Here is an 18,563-nt window from a genome sequence, read left to right as displayed (position 1 = left end):
ATTTATAAGGCCCATATATGAGAAATGTTAAAATAAAGAACAGAAAACTGCATAATGGAAAGAGGTAACTGTGTGAAAGTTTATACTGAGGATAATTTATTGCAATTATACCTTAAATTTATCACAGCTTTCCAGCAGTCAAAGAAAAATGAGAAAACAGTGTGAGATAATGCCACTGTCTGGTAAGAGGGGACTGTACAAGTTTTCCACAAAAACATACGTTTCTCCTAGTCTTAAACTCTTGAAAAATTTGACATATGGGTTGTTCGGGGTATCCCTTCTGTGATGTTTTTTATAGTAAAGTCATAAAACAGATTTTACATGGTTTTAAAACTGTTGCATTCAGATAAAATCTGAATCAAATATTAATTTTTTAAGGAATAGTTTCACGTGTAGTCTGGTTCCACCATGATCTAACTTGATATAGGATGAGTGCTTTGAAAATGCACAAGAAATGTCATGTCCCTTAGCTTGCGTCCACTTTTCAGCAGCCTCACCCAGTCTTGTGAAAACTAACTTGCACATCATGTTTGAGCTGGAGCTCCAGTGAGGGCTGCAGCAGAGGTATTCTGCGTGATGGCCTGGGGCTGTCCGTTGGCCGTGACTAGCTGGGCAGCTGGCCACAGACCAGATGTGTAGCAACAAGACATTTCACTCACTCACTTATTCATTCATTCTCATTAATTCATTCGAGACATTGTATCCTTACTATACCGCAGGCTTGGTTTTAGGTTCTGGGGTATGATGATGAACAAGATAGACAAAGCCCTTGACCTCATGGAGGTTAAATTCTACTGTGGCAATCAGACAATTACAAACAACCTTTGTCAGGTTGAAGACAATAAGGCAAGGTAAGGATAGAGAGTGACTGGGGAAGGGAGTGGTGCTATGTTTTATAAGATGATTAGGAGACACTTGTGTAGACAGTGAAGGAAATACAATATGCAGGAGAGTGTTGTCTGCATAGGAAATATCATGTGCAAAACTCTGAGGCCGGACAGGGAGATGGAGGAGACTTAGATATGGTCATAACAGAGAGTGTCCTACTGACATTTAAAACACAGGAGTCACCTCGAGCCTTTCCTTCCCCTCGTATCGAATCCATCCCCAAGTCCTGTTAGCCTTGTCTCCGACATAGGGACTAATTCCATGCCCTTTTCTCTGCCCCTTCCCCATCGAAGCCTTTCTTATTTTTTTGCCTGGACTGTGGCGATAGCTTCCTAATTGGCCTCCCTTCTGCCACTTTGCCATAAACCAAACCATTTTCCACATTTAAAACTGAAAATCAGCCCACGACTGACTTCCTTCTTGAAGCCCTGCCTGTTGCTCTTGCAGTAAATTCCAAATCTCTCCATCCTGTGTGCACAAGACTGCGATGACCTGGCCCCGGCGCGCCTCTCCCACCAATCTCACTTGCGCTCCTTGTTCACTAGCTCTCAACATTCGCACCGCTCAGCCCTGTCTCTGATCTCTAAGGCTCCACACTCTCTCTTCTCTGTCTGGCTTGCTCTTTCTCCAACTTTTTCCTGGAAAGAATCATTGTATCCTTTAGAGGTTCCAGCTCAAGAGTCACCATCTCAGGCCACTCTTGTGTACCGCAGGCCAGTCCCTCCCCAGTTACTGACATAGCCCTGGTTTATTTTCACGGCAGGATATTTATAGTAGTCGTAGTTTATTGCCTATCTTCCCAGGTAGAATGTAAGCTCCATGAGCGTAGGGTGCTTGCCCAACTCATTGCCTCATCCTCGGAACTAGCACAGTAACTAAGTATCAGTGTAAATATCCATGAATAAATGGTGAGGTAGAGTCCCTGATACGTGCTGGGTTTTAGTTCTGCACCTTATCCACATTATAGAACTACATCCTTACCTTCCCTCTGCAATGCAGAGATGACCCTCATTTAACAAATGAGACAGAGTCTCAGGGAAGTTAACTATTTGCTCAAGGTCGAAAAGATGTTTCTCTATTCCTATATCATGCTGCTTGCTGCACAGATGATGTTCTCAGGGAGGCAGTTTTGAATCAAATACTCAGAAGACATGCTGCATTCCCCAAGGCAGGTAATATAGGAAAGAGAACTTTGGGTCAGAAAAATTTGCGGGCTGGGGTTAACAATTAATTGGCTTTGTTACAGATCATGTAGGTCTGTTTTTTAGTGATGGCCTCACTATCATGATGGGCTCCTTCAGGATAAGACAATTTAACCAACTGGTAAAAATTATTGATATGTTTGGACTGAAGTGTGCCCAGATTAATTTTTAATTGAATATCAGTTGAGTTCTGAGAGTATGAATGAAGGCTGAGCTACAACTTAGGACAGAGGAGCAGAGTAAGTGTTTTCTAGGTGCAGGGGGACATGCCTCTAAGCTCGTTGAGAAGTTGCACTGCAGTACCCCAATTATAAAACTGCCCTGCATCATTTAAAGTTGAAATCTGATCTTTTCAAAACCCATTCTTAACCCCATCTTATTTTCAAACTCCTATGATGTTATGACATGGATATTTGAAAGGAATTAACTGTCTGGAAGCCCTGCATCTTGGCCTAGACTTGCTTCCTGTCTACACAATAAAAACATCGATTGATTAATGCTGTGAAAATCCATAGCAAAAGGTTAAGAACCCTTTAAGGTGAAACGGTAGCATCACCATCAATGCTTTGGCAACACCAGCCTCTCCCTCACGTGAGCTCAAAGGGGTGAAGATACCCAGCAATGAAACAACGACAAAAGTATTTTCGAAGACATAACCAAGAGTTTCTTACCTCTTTTAAGCCATGGACACCTTTGTGTGGATTTTACCTTGAGGGAACAATTCCTGAATTGTGGATTAGGAAAACAAAAACTTGGCAAAGTTTGGGCTATTACCACCATAACTTGCTAAGCACCCCACCCTCAGTGTTCCTGTAATAACACGCAAGGCCATGTCCACGGAGAAAGCCTACACTTATGGGATTGAAACTGTTTTGCTTGGCAAAGAGACGCTGCACATTCCGCTTTTTTAGATGTGTTTTAAAAAATTAAGTTTGCATCTGTGTGTATATAACCGAATACACACTAAATAAACACATTCAATTAAACCTTAATTATAAAGTGGCAAACAGTGAAGTTTTTTAGAATCTGGCAACTGTGAATAAACTAAAAAGCTGCTGAGAAAAACACACAAAACGACATCAGGAGGCATGAGTTCATTGCCCGTAGCTTAAGTTTGTGTACATAATCGTATCCAGACACCTGGCGCTGGCTTCCACGCAGAATTTTGACAAATGCCGGCATGTTGGCTTCAGTTTTCTTTAACCAGCCTGAACTTATATTTGTATAATGTAATAAAGGAAAAATTTTAAGAACCTATTTTTTTCTTTCAAGGTAAAAGGATTCTTCAGCTCCTTGAAAGAAAATGGTTCTCAGCTCCGCTGTGTCCAACAAACAATCGAAACCATTGAGGAAAACATACGTTGGATGGACAAGAACTTCGATAAAATCAGAGCGTGGCTCCAAGATGAAAAGCTGGAACTGCTGTAACAATTCGTTCCTTGTTGGTCCCTGTGATTTATCACCACCCAAATTCTGTTGGATGTGAATGTTTTCACACTGGAGATGGCTATTTTGGTCCCCACTGAATACACTTCCTTTTCCTTCAACTTCTTGCTCACTTGACAAGTCCCATGAAAAGTCTGCTGTTAAGCTTCAGTCAATGGCTTATGGCTGGCGTGTGTTTCATTTACCGGTGTTGCCCACAGTGTAAACCCAACTGGTGGGTTCCCCACCACCAAGGAGTGAGGTGCCTTATTCTTCCCCCTTTATGTCTTATACCTGAGCCCCACAGTCTCCAAACCCTTCCTCCCCTCATGTCTGTCATTCATATGCTGTTTTGTCAGCTCCTCGAACACTCTGAACAGTGGAGACTACTGACAGTGACCCCCTGGATCAGTGAGAAGCCAGGATGAGGCTGGTCTGCTTCCTACCTTCTCTTCCTTGCTGCACACCAGGGGGGAACGTGTAGGGCCATGTCACCAGGGTTCCTTGCCCCCTGTCTTGTGGTCAGTGTCCCAGAAGGGCAGATGGGAGCTGGGGTGGGAGAGAGGAGATGGGGTGTTTTTCCTAGTTCCCTTGCAGGTTGCCGCAGGTTGGCCTTCACAAAGGTTTTAAATCTGGAGGAGCAGCCCTCTTTCCCACACGGCCCCCCTCATCTCTGTTCCAGTAACTGCTTCCTTTCCTCACCCCATCAGGGTGCAGTGGCAGCCTGCCTAAGGTTTCCATACAGCCCTGACTCTACCTTTGCTTCAAAACAAAACACCTTTTACAGAACCCTCCTCAGGTAACCCTAATTTGAGCGTGTCATCTACTTCCTCAGGGACCCTGACTGTACAGTGTCCCTTCTCAAACAGCAGGTACGTTCAGGTCTAGAGGAGAAACCTGTCATGTGAAGTTGAACCTGAGAGCCGTTGATGTTTATTTAGGTCGGTGGTTCCTCTCCCTGCTTGTTACCTGGTCTCGTTTACAATTCCAGAATATCTCACTGTAGTCTCCGGTAAATGATAATGCACTATGAAACTGAAAATATTTATTTATATTACTCTAAATGAGAACTCTTTTGTGAGGTTTTTAATATACTGCAAAATTTTCAAGAGAAAGGAATATGATATGAAAAATGTCAAAATGTGTTCTGATACACTAGGAATAGTGACTTTTCTGTACATGTGTTTACAATTCCATGTTTATACACAATGCATGGTTTAATGATTTGAGAAATAAAAACAGAAATAATCACTGGGAATTTCCCCCCCTATGTATTTTCCTTCTGAAAAACCATACAAAGCCAAGATTTTAATGTAAAATATTTTTCTTTAATTGTATTTTATATCTTGATTAATGAAACATGGAAATAGTGATTTTCAGTTTTGGTCACCTGAGGAACCTACTTTTGTTTGCTTTTGTAGATGTCCATTTCCTAAATAGATACAATACTGCTTCATCAATGTGCAAAACCTTTTTGGTAATAAAAAGTTGTCTATTATATACCTCTAAGGGGATATTTGTAATTATTTCCTCCTAATCAGATGGGTAAAAAAGGACTGATTTAGATCCTGTAGCCTATTTAAGTCATCATTAATTATTAGCACATGTCCACATCTTGAAGACATTTCTAATATACAAAAAAGCATACTCAGAGTACCTTAAATAATTTACTTTCATAGGCATTTCTTAAATCTTTGGGTTTTGGCATGTCATTTAAAAAATATATGCCTGGAAGTTAGTAATACTGCAGCCATAGCCTTGCAAACAAATCTGTCCATGTCTAATGTTTTATCTTTTTTTAACAAAGAAACCCCACTTTATACTAACCAAATGGAAGAATTAGATACATAATTAACATTCCTCAGAAACTGTGTTTTGTTTTCTCGTCAGTGCTTGAAAAGGTCTGTCTAGTCACCATAGCACGGGCTTGGATGTCCCAGACTTAGACTAATAGGAAATGCCTGTATCTCTGGTGGGACAGGACAGCCCTTGACGTGGGTGGAGTCTGAAATCCCATAGGTTTCTGAATGATTTTTAAAGAGGATTTGTAGAAAGTATTAACAAAATCTGATGTCCATGATGAGCAGCATTATTTTTGCTTGTTCCTCCCTCTACATTAGACAGTATTTCCAATATCATATCTAGTGAAGTCAGCTAAGCCCTAATAAATAAAACCTCTAAAGAGATGCTAAGGAAGGCTGTGCTCTCCAAAAGAAGAAATTCCAAGTCAGTTGATGATAAGTACCTGATATCTTTTCCGGCATTCACTACTGAGAAGTAAAGATGAAATCAAATATTTATCATAATCTCATCAATGACACCAGTGTGACGTTCATGAACAATCCATTCAGAAATATCTAAGGAACCCTTCTGAGTTGTAGGACATCAGAGCCTAGTTCTTAAGTTGCTTTCAGGCTGGGGAGCAAATTTTTAAATTCCAAGTTTTTTTAAAGCAGAAATTCAGCTTTGTATTTGGTAAACCTAATTTTCATAAAGCCAAATGCTATACAGTGCAAAGACTAGAGCTGCAACGGCCCTAAGCAAACAATTGCTGCTAAGGTTTTCTATAGTGAGTGGAAGGCACAGCTTAACAGTAAACCAATCGAGTTCAAGCCACGTGAATAATCTAAGAAGTAGACTTTATTATTCTTGGAACGTGCTGTGCAGTGACATATACTCTGTATCTTGCTCTCCTGACCTGATTCGAGTTTCAGCGTGTTCTGTGCTGACTCTAAGGGGCAGAATCCCTAACCTCTGAAGAGGGGTGCGGTGCTTCCTGGTCCATCCAGGTTCCCTATTAATTTACCGTTAGCAGTGCAAGAGGAGATACGTGTCCAATGCACAATTTTTTATATCAGACTTATAAACATTAACCCAAAGAAACGTCAAATACGGTTCAAAAGCCCAAGAGAAAAGGGGTAATGAGAAATCAGAACATTGAAGAATGTTTAAGTTGTTGTTTTCCAAATGCTAACAACAGCAACAAAAAATTATGTGCAAACCAAAAAATACTAATGAGATTTACAGGCACTGTGTATAGAATGTGCAAAGTTTGCAAAGGTTTTTCCTTCTGTGGGGGCGAGGGGGTGCGTTGCTTTAAGAAACTATCAAATGTATCTCTTAGAAATATAAAGTTCCTTTCTCTCCCAACTCAAGGCAATTTTGAAAAATTCAAGGTTTATCAATACTCCGTACAATTAACACATGTGAACCGGACATTCAATTTCTTTCTGGGAAAGGAATATGAAACCGATATTTAGGATGTCAAAAACAAAAAAAACCCAACAAAAAACCTCAACAAATATCACCGTCTAGAAGCCACCCAGAAAAAAATTGTTGTCAAAGCCTTTTGTTCTTCAGAAGTCACCCTTCACCAGCTGTAGATTTTATATGTGGATACCTTGAAAAATTCAAAGAAAAAGAAATCCAGTGAATGACATTGGCATGCAATTTTTTTTGTTGCTGTTACAAGTCATGGTAAATGTAACATTTAGCAAAAAGCATTTTATAAATGACCAAAAGGAATTTCCTATAGGTAAATATGAGAGTGGATAATTAACAGATTTTTCTTAATTTGGGGAAAAATCTTTAGAGGAGTTCTAGTCCATACACCTCCTCCTCTCCAGGGAACAAAAGTGGCCATGGTGAGAGCTCAATTTAACCTACATCTTTATTTCCTTTAGGCTTTGATTGGCAAGCAGCTATAAGCTTTTTTTTTAAAAGAAGGAAATCTTACCTTTAAAAATATTTTATTTATTTATATTTAGAGAGAAGAGGAAGGGAAGGGAAGGAGAAAGAGAGGGAGAGAAAAATCAATGTGTGGTTGCCCTTTGCATACCCCTACTGGGGACCTGACCTGGAACTCAGGCATGTGCCCTGACTGGGAATTGAACCAGTGACCCTTTGGTTCACAGGCCTGTGCTCAGTCCAATGAGCTATACAAGCCAGGGCATCTTTTATGGCTTAGAATAAGGACTCTTCTTTCTGAAGTTAACAAGTTAAAGGCTCAGGTCTCAAGATAGACCTCAGTGATGCCTTCACTCATACAAACTCCTAAGTTACATTAAGTAGAATCAAACATAGTATTTTATTTTCCCCAACTAAGATGAACAAAAGTGGTCAATCTCTTTCTTTACCCTTGGTTCCAAACACCCTGCAATTTCCACCAGACCCTAAGGGGTACTTCTCCCTACCTACCATGTGTTGGTACCAATAACATAAGGACATTTCACTAGAAGAGGTAGTACAATATGCTAATTTTGCTTTGCTGCAGTAACCTACAATCATCAGCATTTGGGTTTCAAAGAGTCAACTAGACTTAGGTGGTCATTTTTCTTTAAGACTGTGGCCTAATATTTTGAAGAACCCTTAATTATAAGATTAATGGTTTTTAACATTCCAATACCACAAGCATCCCATTCAGTGCTATATATAAAGAATTACTCTATAGATTTTGCCATGTGCATTTCATGCCAATAGTATACAGAAAACATGAAAGGCTCAAGAATTTTTTTCTCTGAGTATTTCAAGAAGTACTTAGTTTCTCTGGCCTGTAACACACAGCTGTCAGAAGGTATGGTTGCCTTCACTTACAACTATACCCAACTTACCAGATAGTGGCAACTCTAACTCGTATTTTCTTCATCAGCTTTTGGCTTGGAGGTTTCCTCCTTTGCCTACAAGGAAAAGCAAAACCACCAATGAGCTCTTTCTTTTCTGGATTAGATATGACAAAACTGACCAGCCAGAAGATTCTTAGGAGATGGTCTTCTCAGAATTAAAGAGGTAAAAGATGGTAGTCAGTTGGAGAAGATAAGATGGTTCTAATTATCTTTTTTTAATTTAGCCACAATACTATGAATTGTTCCCCTTTAAGTTTATAAGCTAAAAATAACCTGAAGTGATTCTAAATATTTTAACCTAGACGTTTTTTTTGAAGACCGAAGTAATTGAAGGAAAAAATAAATAGTAAGTGTTCTTGGATGGCACCGTTTAATATTCTGTGGTGATTCCTCTCCCTGTAAGGGCGGCATAGCTGGCCAGCTAGTCTGCTCAGCATGCAGGGTTACTATGCTTTCTACTTTATGTAAAAGGCTTGATCATGTGCTTTGTATAACCTAAGTGAAATAAGAAGCAAATGAATCTATTTGAGATAATGGTATGCACAACTAATTATCAATCTGGTTTCTTGTATACTTCATGGAGTTTACTATCTCTTTCGTTGATGTATAATTGATGTATTAGTTTTAGATATACAACATAATGATTTGATATTTGTATGTATTCTGAAATGATCACAATAAGTCTAGTTAGCCTCTGTCACCACACATAGTTACAAATATCTTTTTTCTTGTGATGAGACTTTCAAGATCTCTCTTAGCGACTTTAAAATATGCAATGTAGCATTGCTAACCACAGTCACCATTTGTTTCATTAGATCCACCCATGTTTTCACAAATGACAAGATGTCATTCTTTTCTAATGGCTGATTAATATTCCATTGCTATACATGCATCACCATTTTAAAAATCCATTCATTCACAGATGGACACTTAGGTTGTCTGCATGTCTTGGCTATTATAAATAATGTTTCAGTGAACAAGGGGACCACATATCTTTCTGAGTCATTGTTTTCATTTTCTTTGGGTAAATATCCAGCAGCTGAATTGCTGGATCATATGGTGGTTCTCCTTCTAATTTTTTGAGGAACCTCCCTACTCTTTTTCCAAAGTGGCTGTACCAATTTACATTCCCACAAACACTGTACAAGAGTTCCCTTTTCTCTACATCCTCGCCAACATTTGTTATTTCTTATCTTTTTAGTAGCCATCCTAACAAGTGTAGGGTGATGCCTCATTGTGGTTCTGATTTCCATTTCCATGACAATTCGTGATGTTGAGCACTTTTTCACGTACCTATTGGCCATCCGTATGTCTTTTTGAAAAAAAAGTCTATTCAGAAACTTTTGTCCATTTCTCAATGGGATCACTTGCTTTTTGTTATTCATCTCTCTGAGTTCTTTTTATAGTCTGGATATAAACCCCTTATCAGATACATAATTTGCTAGTATTTTCTCCTGTTCAGTAGGTTGCCTTTTCATTTGTTGGTAATTTCCTTTGCCATGCTTCTAAGAAGCTTCTTTTTGGTTTGATATCGTCCTGCTTATTTGTTTTTGGTTTTGTTGCCTTTGCTTCTGGTGTCAGTTACATAAAATCACCACCAAGACCATGGTGAAAAAGCTTACTACCTATTTTTTTGTCTAGGAGTTTTATGGTTCAGGTCTTATGTTCAAGTCGTTAATCCATTTTGAGTTAATTTTTGGGTGTGGTATAAGACAGTGGTCCAGTGTCATTTTGCACATGGCTGTCTAGTTTTCCCTGTACTATTTATTGAAGAGACTGCCCTTCCTCCATTGTATAGTCCTGTTTCCTTTGTCATAAACTAATCGACCATATATTCATGGGCTTATTTCTGGGCTCTATTCTGTTATATTGATCTATGCGTGTTTATGCCAATAGCATACTTATTTTTTGAAATTATTTTAAATTAAATTTATCGGGGTAATTTGGTTAATAACATTATCTAAGTTTCAGGTGTTCAACTTTATAATTTATCATCTGTATATTTCATTGTGTGCTCACCACCCACATCTGGTCTCCTCCTGTCACCACATGTTTGAACCTCTTTACCCCCCCACCATCTCCCTTCTTCTCCAGTAACTACCATACTGTTGTCTGTGCTGATGAGTTTAGTCTGTTTTTTGCTTTACATATGACATATGAGTGGAATCACATGGTTCTCGTCCAACTTATTTGACTTAGCATGATACTCCAGATCCATTCATATTGTTGCAAATGGCAACATTTCATCTTTTTAACAGCTAAATAGCATTCTCTTGTATATTTGTACCACATCTTCTTTATTGAGCCATCAGTCGAAGGACACTTAGGTTGTTTCTATGTCTTGGCTACTGTGAATAATGAATATAGGGCACAAATATCTTTACAAATATTTTTTTTTCAAGTAGATACTCAGAAGAGGGAATTTTTGTATCACACAGTAGCTCTAGTCTTAGTTTTTTGAAGTACATACCTCCATACTGTTTTCCATTGAGCCTGTACCACTTACATTCCCACAGTGCACGAGGAATCCCTTTCTCCACATCCTCCCAACATTGGTTACTTTTTGTTTTATTGATAATAGCCACTCTAACAGGTATAAGGTGTTGCCTCATGCAGTTTTGATTTGCATTTCACTTATAGCTAATTCTTGAACATCTTTTCGTATCTCTGTTGGCTATCTGTATGTCTTGGGAAAGTGTTCAGGTCCTCTCCCCATTTTGTAAATTGAACTGTTTGTTTTTGTTGAGTTGCATGAGTTTTGTATAGATTTTGGATACTAGCCCCTTGTTAGATGAATAGTTTACAAATATTTTCTCCCATTTGATTGGTTGCTTTTTTGGTTTGTTGATTTTTTTTTTTTTTTTTTTTTTTTTTTTTTTTTTTGCTATGCAGGAGCATTTTAGTTTGATGTAGTCCCATTTATTTATTTTTGCTTTTCCTTCCCTTGTCTTTGGGACCAGGTTCACAAAACACCTTCTGAGACCAAGGTCTGTAAATTCATTACCCATTTTCTTCTATGTATTGTATTGTTTCAGATATTATACTCAAGTTTTTAAACTATTTTGAGTTAATTCTTCTGTAATTACTGTACTGTTTTGATTACAATGGTACTATAATTTGAAATCAGAGAGTGAGTGCCTTCAGCCTTTCTTGCGTTCTCAAGATTGCTTTGATTATTTAGGGTCTTTTGTGGTTCCATACAAATTTTAGGATTGTCCTACTTCTGTGAAAAATTCCAATTTTGATAAGGATTACACTGAATCTGTAGATTGTTTTGGGTAGTATGGACATTTTAATGTTATTTCTTCCAATCCATGAGCATGAAATCTCTTCCCTTTTATTTGTGATTTCTTCTATTTCTTTCATTAATGTCTCACAGTGTTTAGGTCTTTCACCTCCTTGGTTAAATTTATTCCTAGGTATTTTATGCTTTTTGATGCAGTTATAAATAGGATTGTTTCTTAATTTCTCTTTCTGGTCATTTATTAATATATAGAAATGCAACAGATTTTTGTATATTGATTTTGTATGCAAATTTACTGAATTAATTTATCCTAACAGTATTTGGTAGAGTATTCAGAATTTTCTATAAATAATATGTCATCTGTGAATAGTGACAGTTTTACTTCTTCCTTTCCAATTTGGATAACTTTTACTTCCTTTTCTTGCCTAATTGCCCTGGCTAGGACTTCTAGAACTAGGTGGGATTAAAGTGGAGAGAGGGGGCATCCTTGTCTTGTTCCAGACCTTCGAAGAAAAGCTTTCAGTTATGCACCGTTGAGTACATGTTAGCTGTTGCACATATGCCATATATGACCATTATGCTGAAGTACATTCCCTCCATATCCTCTATGTTGAGAGTTTTTATCATAAATGGATGTTGAATTGTCAAATGCTTTTCCTTCATCTATTGAAATGAGTATGTAGTTTTAATCTCTCATTTTATTAATGTGGTGTATCATACTGACTGATTTGCATATGTTCAACCAAACTGGAATCCCTGGAATGAATTCTACTTGATCATGGTGTATTATTCTTTTACTGTATTGTTGAACTCAGTTTGCTCATATTTTGTTGAGGATTTTTGTGTCTGTGTTCTTCTGGGACGTTGGCCTGTAATTTTATTTTCTTGTAGCATCCCTGTCTGGCTTTAGTATCAGGGTAATGCTGATCTTGTAAAATGAGATTGGAAGTATCCCCTCCTCTTCCATTTTTTGGAAGAGTTTGGGAAGGATTTGTATTCATTCTTCCTTAAATGTTTGGTAGAATTCACTAGTGAAGCTGTCTAGTCCTGGACTTTTGTTTGTCGGGAGGGTTTTTTAAATGATTCTTATTTATTTTTTAGGGAGAGGGGAATGGAGGGAGAAGGAGAGTAGGGGAAACATTGATGTGAGAGAGATACATTGACCAGCTGCCTCATGTACGTGCCCTGACTGGGGACTGAACCCACAACCTGGGTATGTGCCCTTTTGCTTTGCCAGACGACACCCAACCAACTGAGCCACACCAGGAAGGGCTGTTGGGAGGTGTTTGATTAGTGATTCTCCTTACTAGTAATCTATTTTCTGTTTCTATTTCTGCATGATTCAGTCCTGGAAGAATGTATGTTTCTAGGAATTTATCCTTTTGTTCTAAATTGTCCAATTTCTTGGCATAAAACTATTGATACTAGTCTCTTAAAAATCAATTTCTACTTCTGCATGATTCAATCTTGGATGACTATGTTTCTAGGAATTTATCCTTTTGTTTTAAATTTTCCAATTTCTTGGCATAAAACTGTTGATACTAGTCTCTTAAAAATCAATTTCTGTGGTAGTATCAGTTGGAACGTCTCTTCTTCCTGATTTTCAGTCCTATTTTTCTTGGTGATCCCAGCTAAAGCTTTCTCAATTTTATCTTTTTAAAACACCAGCTATTAGTATCACTGATCTTTTCTATTGTATTTCTAATTTCTATTGCATTTAGATTATTTCTAATCTCTATTATAGGAGCTGTGGGATTTTTGTTTGTTTTTTTTCAAGTTCCTTGAAGAGTAATGTTTATCTGAGACTTTTCTGTTTTTTTTTTTTTTTTTTTACATGGGCATTTATCACTAGGAACTTCCCTCTTAGAACTGCTTTTGCTGTATCCCATAAGCTTTGGTATACTGCATGTCCATTTTCACTTGTCTGGAGGTATTTTTTTAAGATTTTTATTTACTTATCTTTAGAGGGCAAGAGAAGGAGAGAGGGAGAGAAATATCAATGTGTGGTTGCCTCTCATGTGTCCCCTGCTGGGAACTGGCCTGCAACCCAGACTTGTGCCCTGACTGGGAATTGAACCGCGGTCCTCTGGTTCGCAGGCCTGCACTCAATCCACTGAGCTACACCGGCCAGGGTCTGGAGGTATTTTTAAAATTTTTCTTTTAATACAATCTTTGACCATTGGTTTTCCAGTAGCACATTGTTTAATTTCCACATATTTGTGGATTTCTCAGTTTTCTTCTTGTAATTATTTCTAGTTTCATACCATTGTGGTTCAAGAAGACAATATAATTTCAGTCTTCTTAAATTTGTTAAGACTTATTAGTCTTAACAAATGGCCTAACATGATCTTATTCTGGAGAATATTTCATATGCAATGTAGAAGAATGTATATTCTGTTGTTTTTTGGATGGAATGCTCTTATGTGTGTGTATATATATATTAATTCCATCTGATTGAATGTGCCATTTATTATTGATTTCTGTCTGGGTGATCTACCCATTCATGAAAGTAGGGTCTTCATTCAAGCCCTCTACTATTATTGTATTGCTATTTCTCCTTTTAGGTCTGTTAATATTTGCTTTATATATTTACAAGCTCCAGTGAGGGTGCATAAATATTTACGAGTGTCATATACTCTTGCTGGATTGACCCCTTTACCATTATGTAGAGTCCTTCTTTGTCTTTTGTAACGGTCTTTGTTTTGTGTTTACTGAATATATGTGACTTATGACACTGTGTAAATTTAAGGTATATATGTTAATCTGATACATTATATATTGTAATATGATTGTCACCACAGTGATAGATCTCTATCATATTCCATAATTATATCACAACATTGTCTATATTCATTATACTGTGAATTAGATCTCTGTCTTATTTACTATTCATTGACAGTTTGCACATTTAAGCAGTATCAATCTTATCCCCACATCCTTGGTAACCACCATTTACTCTTTTTTTTTACAAGGCTGACTTTTTTAGATTGCACAAATCAGTGCAATCTCTCTTTCTCTGACTTCCTCAATTAGCATAATGTGATACAGATCCATTCATGTTGTCATGAATGGCAGGATATTGTTGAGAATCGCCCTGCCTGGTTTCAGAAGCTGTAACCACCCACCATGGAAAAGGCTGAGTGAGCAACCTTTGCACTGTGAGCGACTAAGGAGATAAAGTTTATCTCCCTGGCAGCAGCGCTGCTTCTGCTTCATCCATCTCTGGCCCCCAGTGCTTGGTCAGTTAGTCAATGACAGGTACAACCTCTCAGAGGAGGGGCAACCTAAGCCCGATACAATCACTTGGGAGGCCCTCAAGGAAGGACCCGGGAGGCTGCAGCAAAGAGGGGGTGATGGACCCTCGCTCCCCAGCTATTCTGACATAGCCTGAGTCCCCATTTCCATCTTGGAGAAGCACTTCCTGGCTCTAACCCACTTAAGCCAAAAACCTACAACTGGGAAGGCGGTGTGGTCCCTTGCTGGCTAGAGTGGGATATGGAGTGATCGAGCATAAGAAAGAGTTCCTAAAGTCCTGTGAGGCCTGCTTTGCTAAGAATGCTTTCATTCACATGATAAGGGTCCGAGCAGGAAATGAGTATGTCCCCCAAAGTTTTTGCAACCCCCTTACCTGACAGACACTGCCTCAGATTTCTTTGAAATGTTATCTATTGTTTGATCCTTGCTGCCTGACATTGGTTGATGAGCTTTACCTGTATTCCTGAGTGTTACAAACCTAATAAAAGCCGTTCAGGAAGGGGCTCTTGGTCCTTCTCCTTTGAGAGATTGACCACCTCTCCTCCCCAAGGAGATCATATCTTGGTAGTTTTATTTTCATCCGTGGCAGATGGGGGGACTTGCACGCAAAGTTTTCCCCATAAGATATCATCCTTTCTCATGGTTGAATAATATTCTATTGCATGATGCACTACTTCTTTATCCATTCATTTACCGATGGGCATTTAGGCTATTCCCATATCTTGGCTATTGTGAATAATGGTGCAATAAACATGGGAGTACGGACATCTCTCTGAAGTCCTATTTTCACTTCTTTTGTGTATATACCTAAAAGTGGAATTGCCAGATCATATGGTCGATCTATTTTTAATTTTTAGAGGAACCTCCATTGTTTTCCATAGTGTTTGAACAACTTTATATTCCCACTAGCAGTGTAAAAGTGTTCCCTTTGCACCACATCCTCACCAGCACCTGTTGTCTTTTGCCTTCTCAGTGAACAGGTGTGAGGTGATATCTCATTGTGATTTTATTTGCATTTTCCTGATGTTTAGTGATGTATTTTTCCATGTGCTTGTCAGCCACACTGATGTCATGTTTGGAAATGCCTATTTAGTTTTTCTCCCCATTTTTTAGTCAAATTGTTTTTCTTGTTAAGTTGTATGAGTTCTGTATGTATTTTGAACTCAAAAATGTATTTTGGATATTATGTATGTATTTTGGATATTAACCCATCTGATATATGATTTACAAATATTCTATAATATAGGTTATCTTTTCATTTTAATTGTTTATTTTGCTGGCTGATGCTTTTGATTTGGATGTAGTCCTTTTGTTAAGTTTCGCTTTTGTTGCGTGTGTTTTGGTATCTTATCAAAATCATATTATTGCCAAGATCAATGTCGAAGAGCTGCTGCTTCTGTACATTTTCTTCTAGATGTTTTATGGTATTAGGTCTCATGTTTATATGTTTAATTGATTTTTAATTAATTTTTGTGAGTGGGAGGGGCATAGGGGTCCAATTTCATTGTTCTGCATGTGTTTCTCCCATTTTCCCAGCACCATTTGTTGAAGAGATCTTTGGGACTTCTGGGCTCGCCACTTGGTGTTTTGGGCTTCGTTCTGGAACAGTAGTTGACCAAATATTCAGGGGTTTGTTTCTGGGGTCTTGATTCTGTTCCATTGATCTATGGCCTTATTTTAACACCAGTACCATACTGTTTTGATTTCTATAGCTTTATAGTATAGTTTGAAATTAGGAAGTGATGTTTCCAGATTTGTTCTTCCTTCTCAGTATTGCTTTGGCTATTCAGAAACTTTTGTGATTCTATTTCTATTTCTATGAAAAATGCCATTGGGATTTTTATAGGAATTGCATTGGATTCCTAAATGCTTTGGATAGTAAGGACATTTTGACAATGTTAATTCTTCCGATCCATGAACATGAAATGTATTTACATTTGTTTATGTTATCATTGATATCTTTCAGTAGTGTCATAGTTTTCAGTCTACAATGTTTCACTTTCTTAGCTAAACTTATTCCATATTTTATTGCTTTTGATGTTATTATAAATGGGATATTTTCTTTTTCAGATGATTCATTATTAGTGTAAAGGAAGGCTAGTGCTCTCTGTATACTGATTTTTTATCCTGAAAATTTACTGAGGTTGTTAATTAGTTCCAACACTTTTTTGGTTGACTCTTTGGGATTTTCTACATAAAAAATTGCACCAGCAAATACCAACCATTTTACTTTTTCCTTTCCAATTTATATGTCTTTTATTTCTTTGTCTTGCTTGATTGATCTACCTAGGACTTCCAGTACTATATTGAATAGGAGTATTAAGAGGAGGTACCATTTTCTGGTTCCTGATCTTACAGGAAAAGCTCTCAATTTCTTCCCATTGAGTATGTTTGCTGGGTTGATTGTATATGACCTATATTATGCTGATGTTTCTTCCATACCCTATATTTTAAGGGTTTTATAATGAAAGAATGCTGTATTTTGTCAAATGCCTTTTCTGCATATATTGGTATAACCATGTGATTTTTATTTTTCATGTTATTATGTGATATATTACATTTATTGATTTTCATATGTTGAATTCTCCTTGTATCCCAGGGATAAATCCCAACTGGTCCTGGTGTATAATTCTTTTAATATGTTCCTGAATTTAGTTTGCGAATATTTTGTTGAGAATTTATTGATCTATATTCATTAAGGATATTAGTCTATATTTTTCTCCTGGTTTCCTTATCTGATTTCAGTATCAAGATAACATTAGCTTTGTAGAATGACTTTAGAAGTATTTATTCCCTCCTCCCTAATATTTTGAAAGAGCTTGAGGAAGCTTGGTGTTAATTCTTCAAGTGTTTGACAGAATTCATATGCAAAGCTGTCTTGTCCTGGGTTGTTTATGTATGTGTGTGTTGCACGTTTTTAAATTATTGATTTAGTCTCTTTACTCTTTATTGGTCTGTTCAGATTATCTATTTCATCCTGAGTCAGTCTTGGTAGGTTATGTGTTTCTAAAAATGTATCCATTTATTCTTGGATAAATTTGTTGGCATATTATTGATCATAGTAATTTCTTATGATCCTATGTATTTCTGTAGTACTAGTTGTAATGTCTTCTCTTTCATTTCTAATAGTATTTGAGTCTTCGTTTTCCTAATAAATCTGGGAAAAAGGTTTGTCATTTACTTTTCTTTTTGATCATGCTGCTCTTACTTTTGTTGATCAGAAAAACAATAGAAAGCTATTGTTTTTCTGGTCTCTTCTATTTCTACTCTGATCTTTATTATTCCATTTCTCTTTCTAACTTTGAGCTTAATTTGTTCTTTTTCTAGTTTCCTGAAGTGTAGACTTAGGTTTTTTTTTTTTTAGACCTTTGAAAGTTCTTGGTATATCCATCTATTGCTATAAACTTTCCTCTCAGTACTGTTTTTGCTGCATTCCATAAGATTTGATATGTTGTATTTCCATTTTCACTCATTTTGAGAAAATTTGTATTTCCCTCTTAATTTCTTTTTTGACCTATTGTTTATTCAGAGTATTGTTTAGTTTCCACACATTTCTTCTTACTTTCTTCTTCATATTCATTTCTAGTTTCATACCACTGTAATCAAAGAAGACAGCTGGTTGGATGTCAGTCTTCCTAAACTTGCTACTGTTTGTCCTCTCATGATGTCATGATCTATGCTGGAGAATGTGCCGTATGCACTTGAGGAAACTGTATTCTGCTACTGCTGGATGGGATGTTCTGTGGATGTCTGCTGAGTCCATTTACTCTAAAGGATGGCTCAATTCCAACATTTCCTTGTTAACTTTCTGTCTAGTTAATAAATCCATTGCTGATGATGTAGTATTGAAGTCCCCTACTATTGTTGTTTATTTATCTACTTGACCTTTAAGATTTGTTAGTATTTGCATAACATATTTTGGTGCTT

General features: G+C 37.4%; 2 protein-coding genes across 8 annotated transcripts in view; one reads left to right on the top strand and one right to left on the bottom strand.

Moving 5' to 3' along the window:
- ERAP1 (endoplasmic reticulum aminopeptidase 1) overlaps nucleotides 1-4,551 on the top strand; it is a 34,413-nt gene extending 29,862 nt beyond the window's left edge. For all 3 annotated transcript variants that reach the window (XM_037153838.2, XM_037153837.2, XM_037153839.2), the window contains one exon: nucleotides 3,363-4,551. In XM_037153838.2, the coding sequence (XP_037009733.2) occupies nucleotides 3,363-3,518 (156 nt within the window). In that variant the 3' untranslated portion in view covers nucleotides 3,519-4,551. The remainder of the gene's footprint in view (nucleotides 1-3,362) is intronic.
- A 1,586-nt stretch (nucleotides 4,552-6,137) lies between these two features.
- Nucleotides 6,138-18,563, bottom strand: part of CAST (calpastatin) — a 134,095-nt gene continuing 121,669 nt past the window's right edge. For all 5 annotated transcript variants that reach the window (XM_037153840.2, XM_037153841.2, XM_037153842.2 and 2 more), the window contains 2 exons: nucleotides 8,126-8,191; nucleotides 6,138-6,915 (listed from right to left, as the gene is read on the bottom strand). In XM_037153840.2, coding sequence (XP_037009735.2) covers nucleotides 8,141-8,191 — 51 coding nt within the window. In that variant the 3' untranslated portion in view covers nucleotides 6,138-6,915; nucleotides 8,126-8,140. The remainder of the gene's footprint in view (nucleotides 6,916-8,125; nucleotides 8,192-18,563) is intronic.

This window comes from Artibeus jamaicensis, unplaced genomic scaffold (assembly GCF_021234435.1).
Source record: "Artibeus jamaicensis isolate MK-2021 breed Jamaican fruit bat unplaced genomic scaffold, CSHL_Jam_final contig_3214, whole genome shotgun sequence".
Taxonomy (NCBI): Eukaryota; Metazoa; Chordata; class Mammalia; order Chiroptera; family Phyllostomidae; genus Artibeus; species Artibeus jamaicensis.
This window is presented reverse-complemented; position numbering and strand designations above follow the sequence as displayed.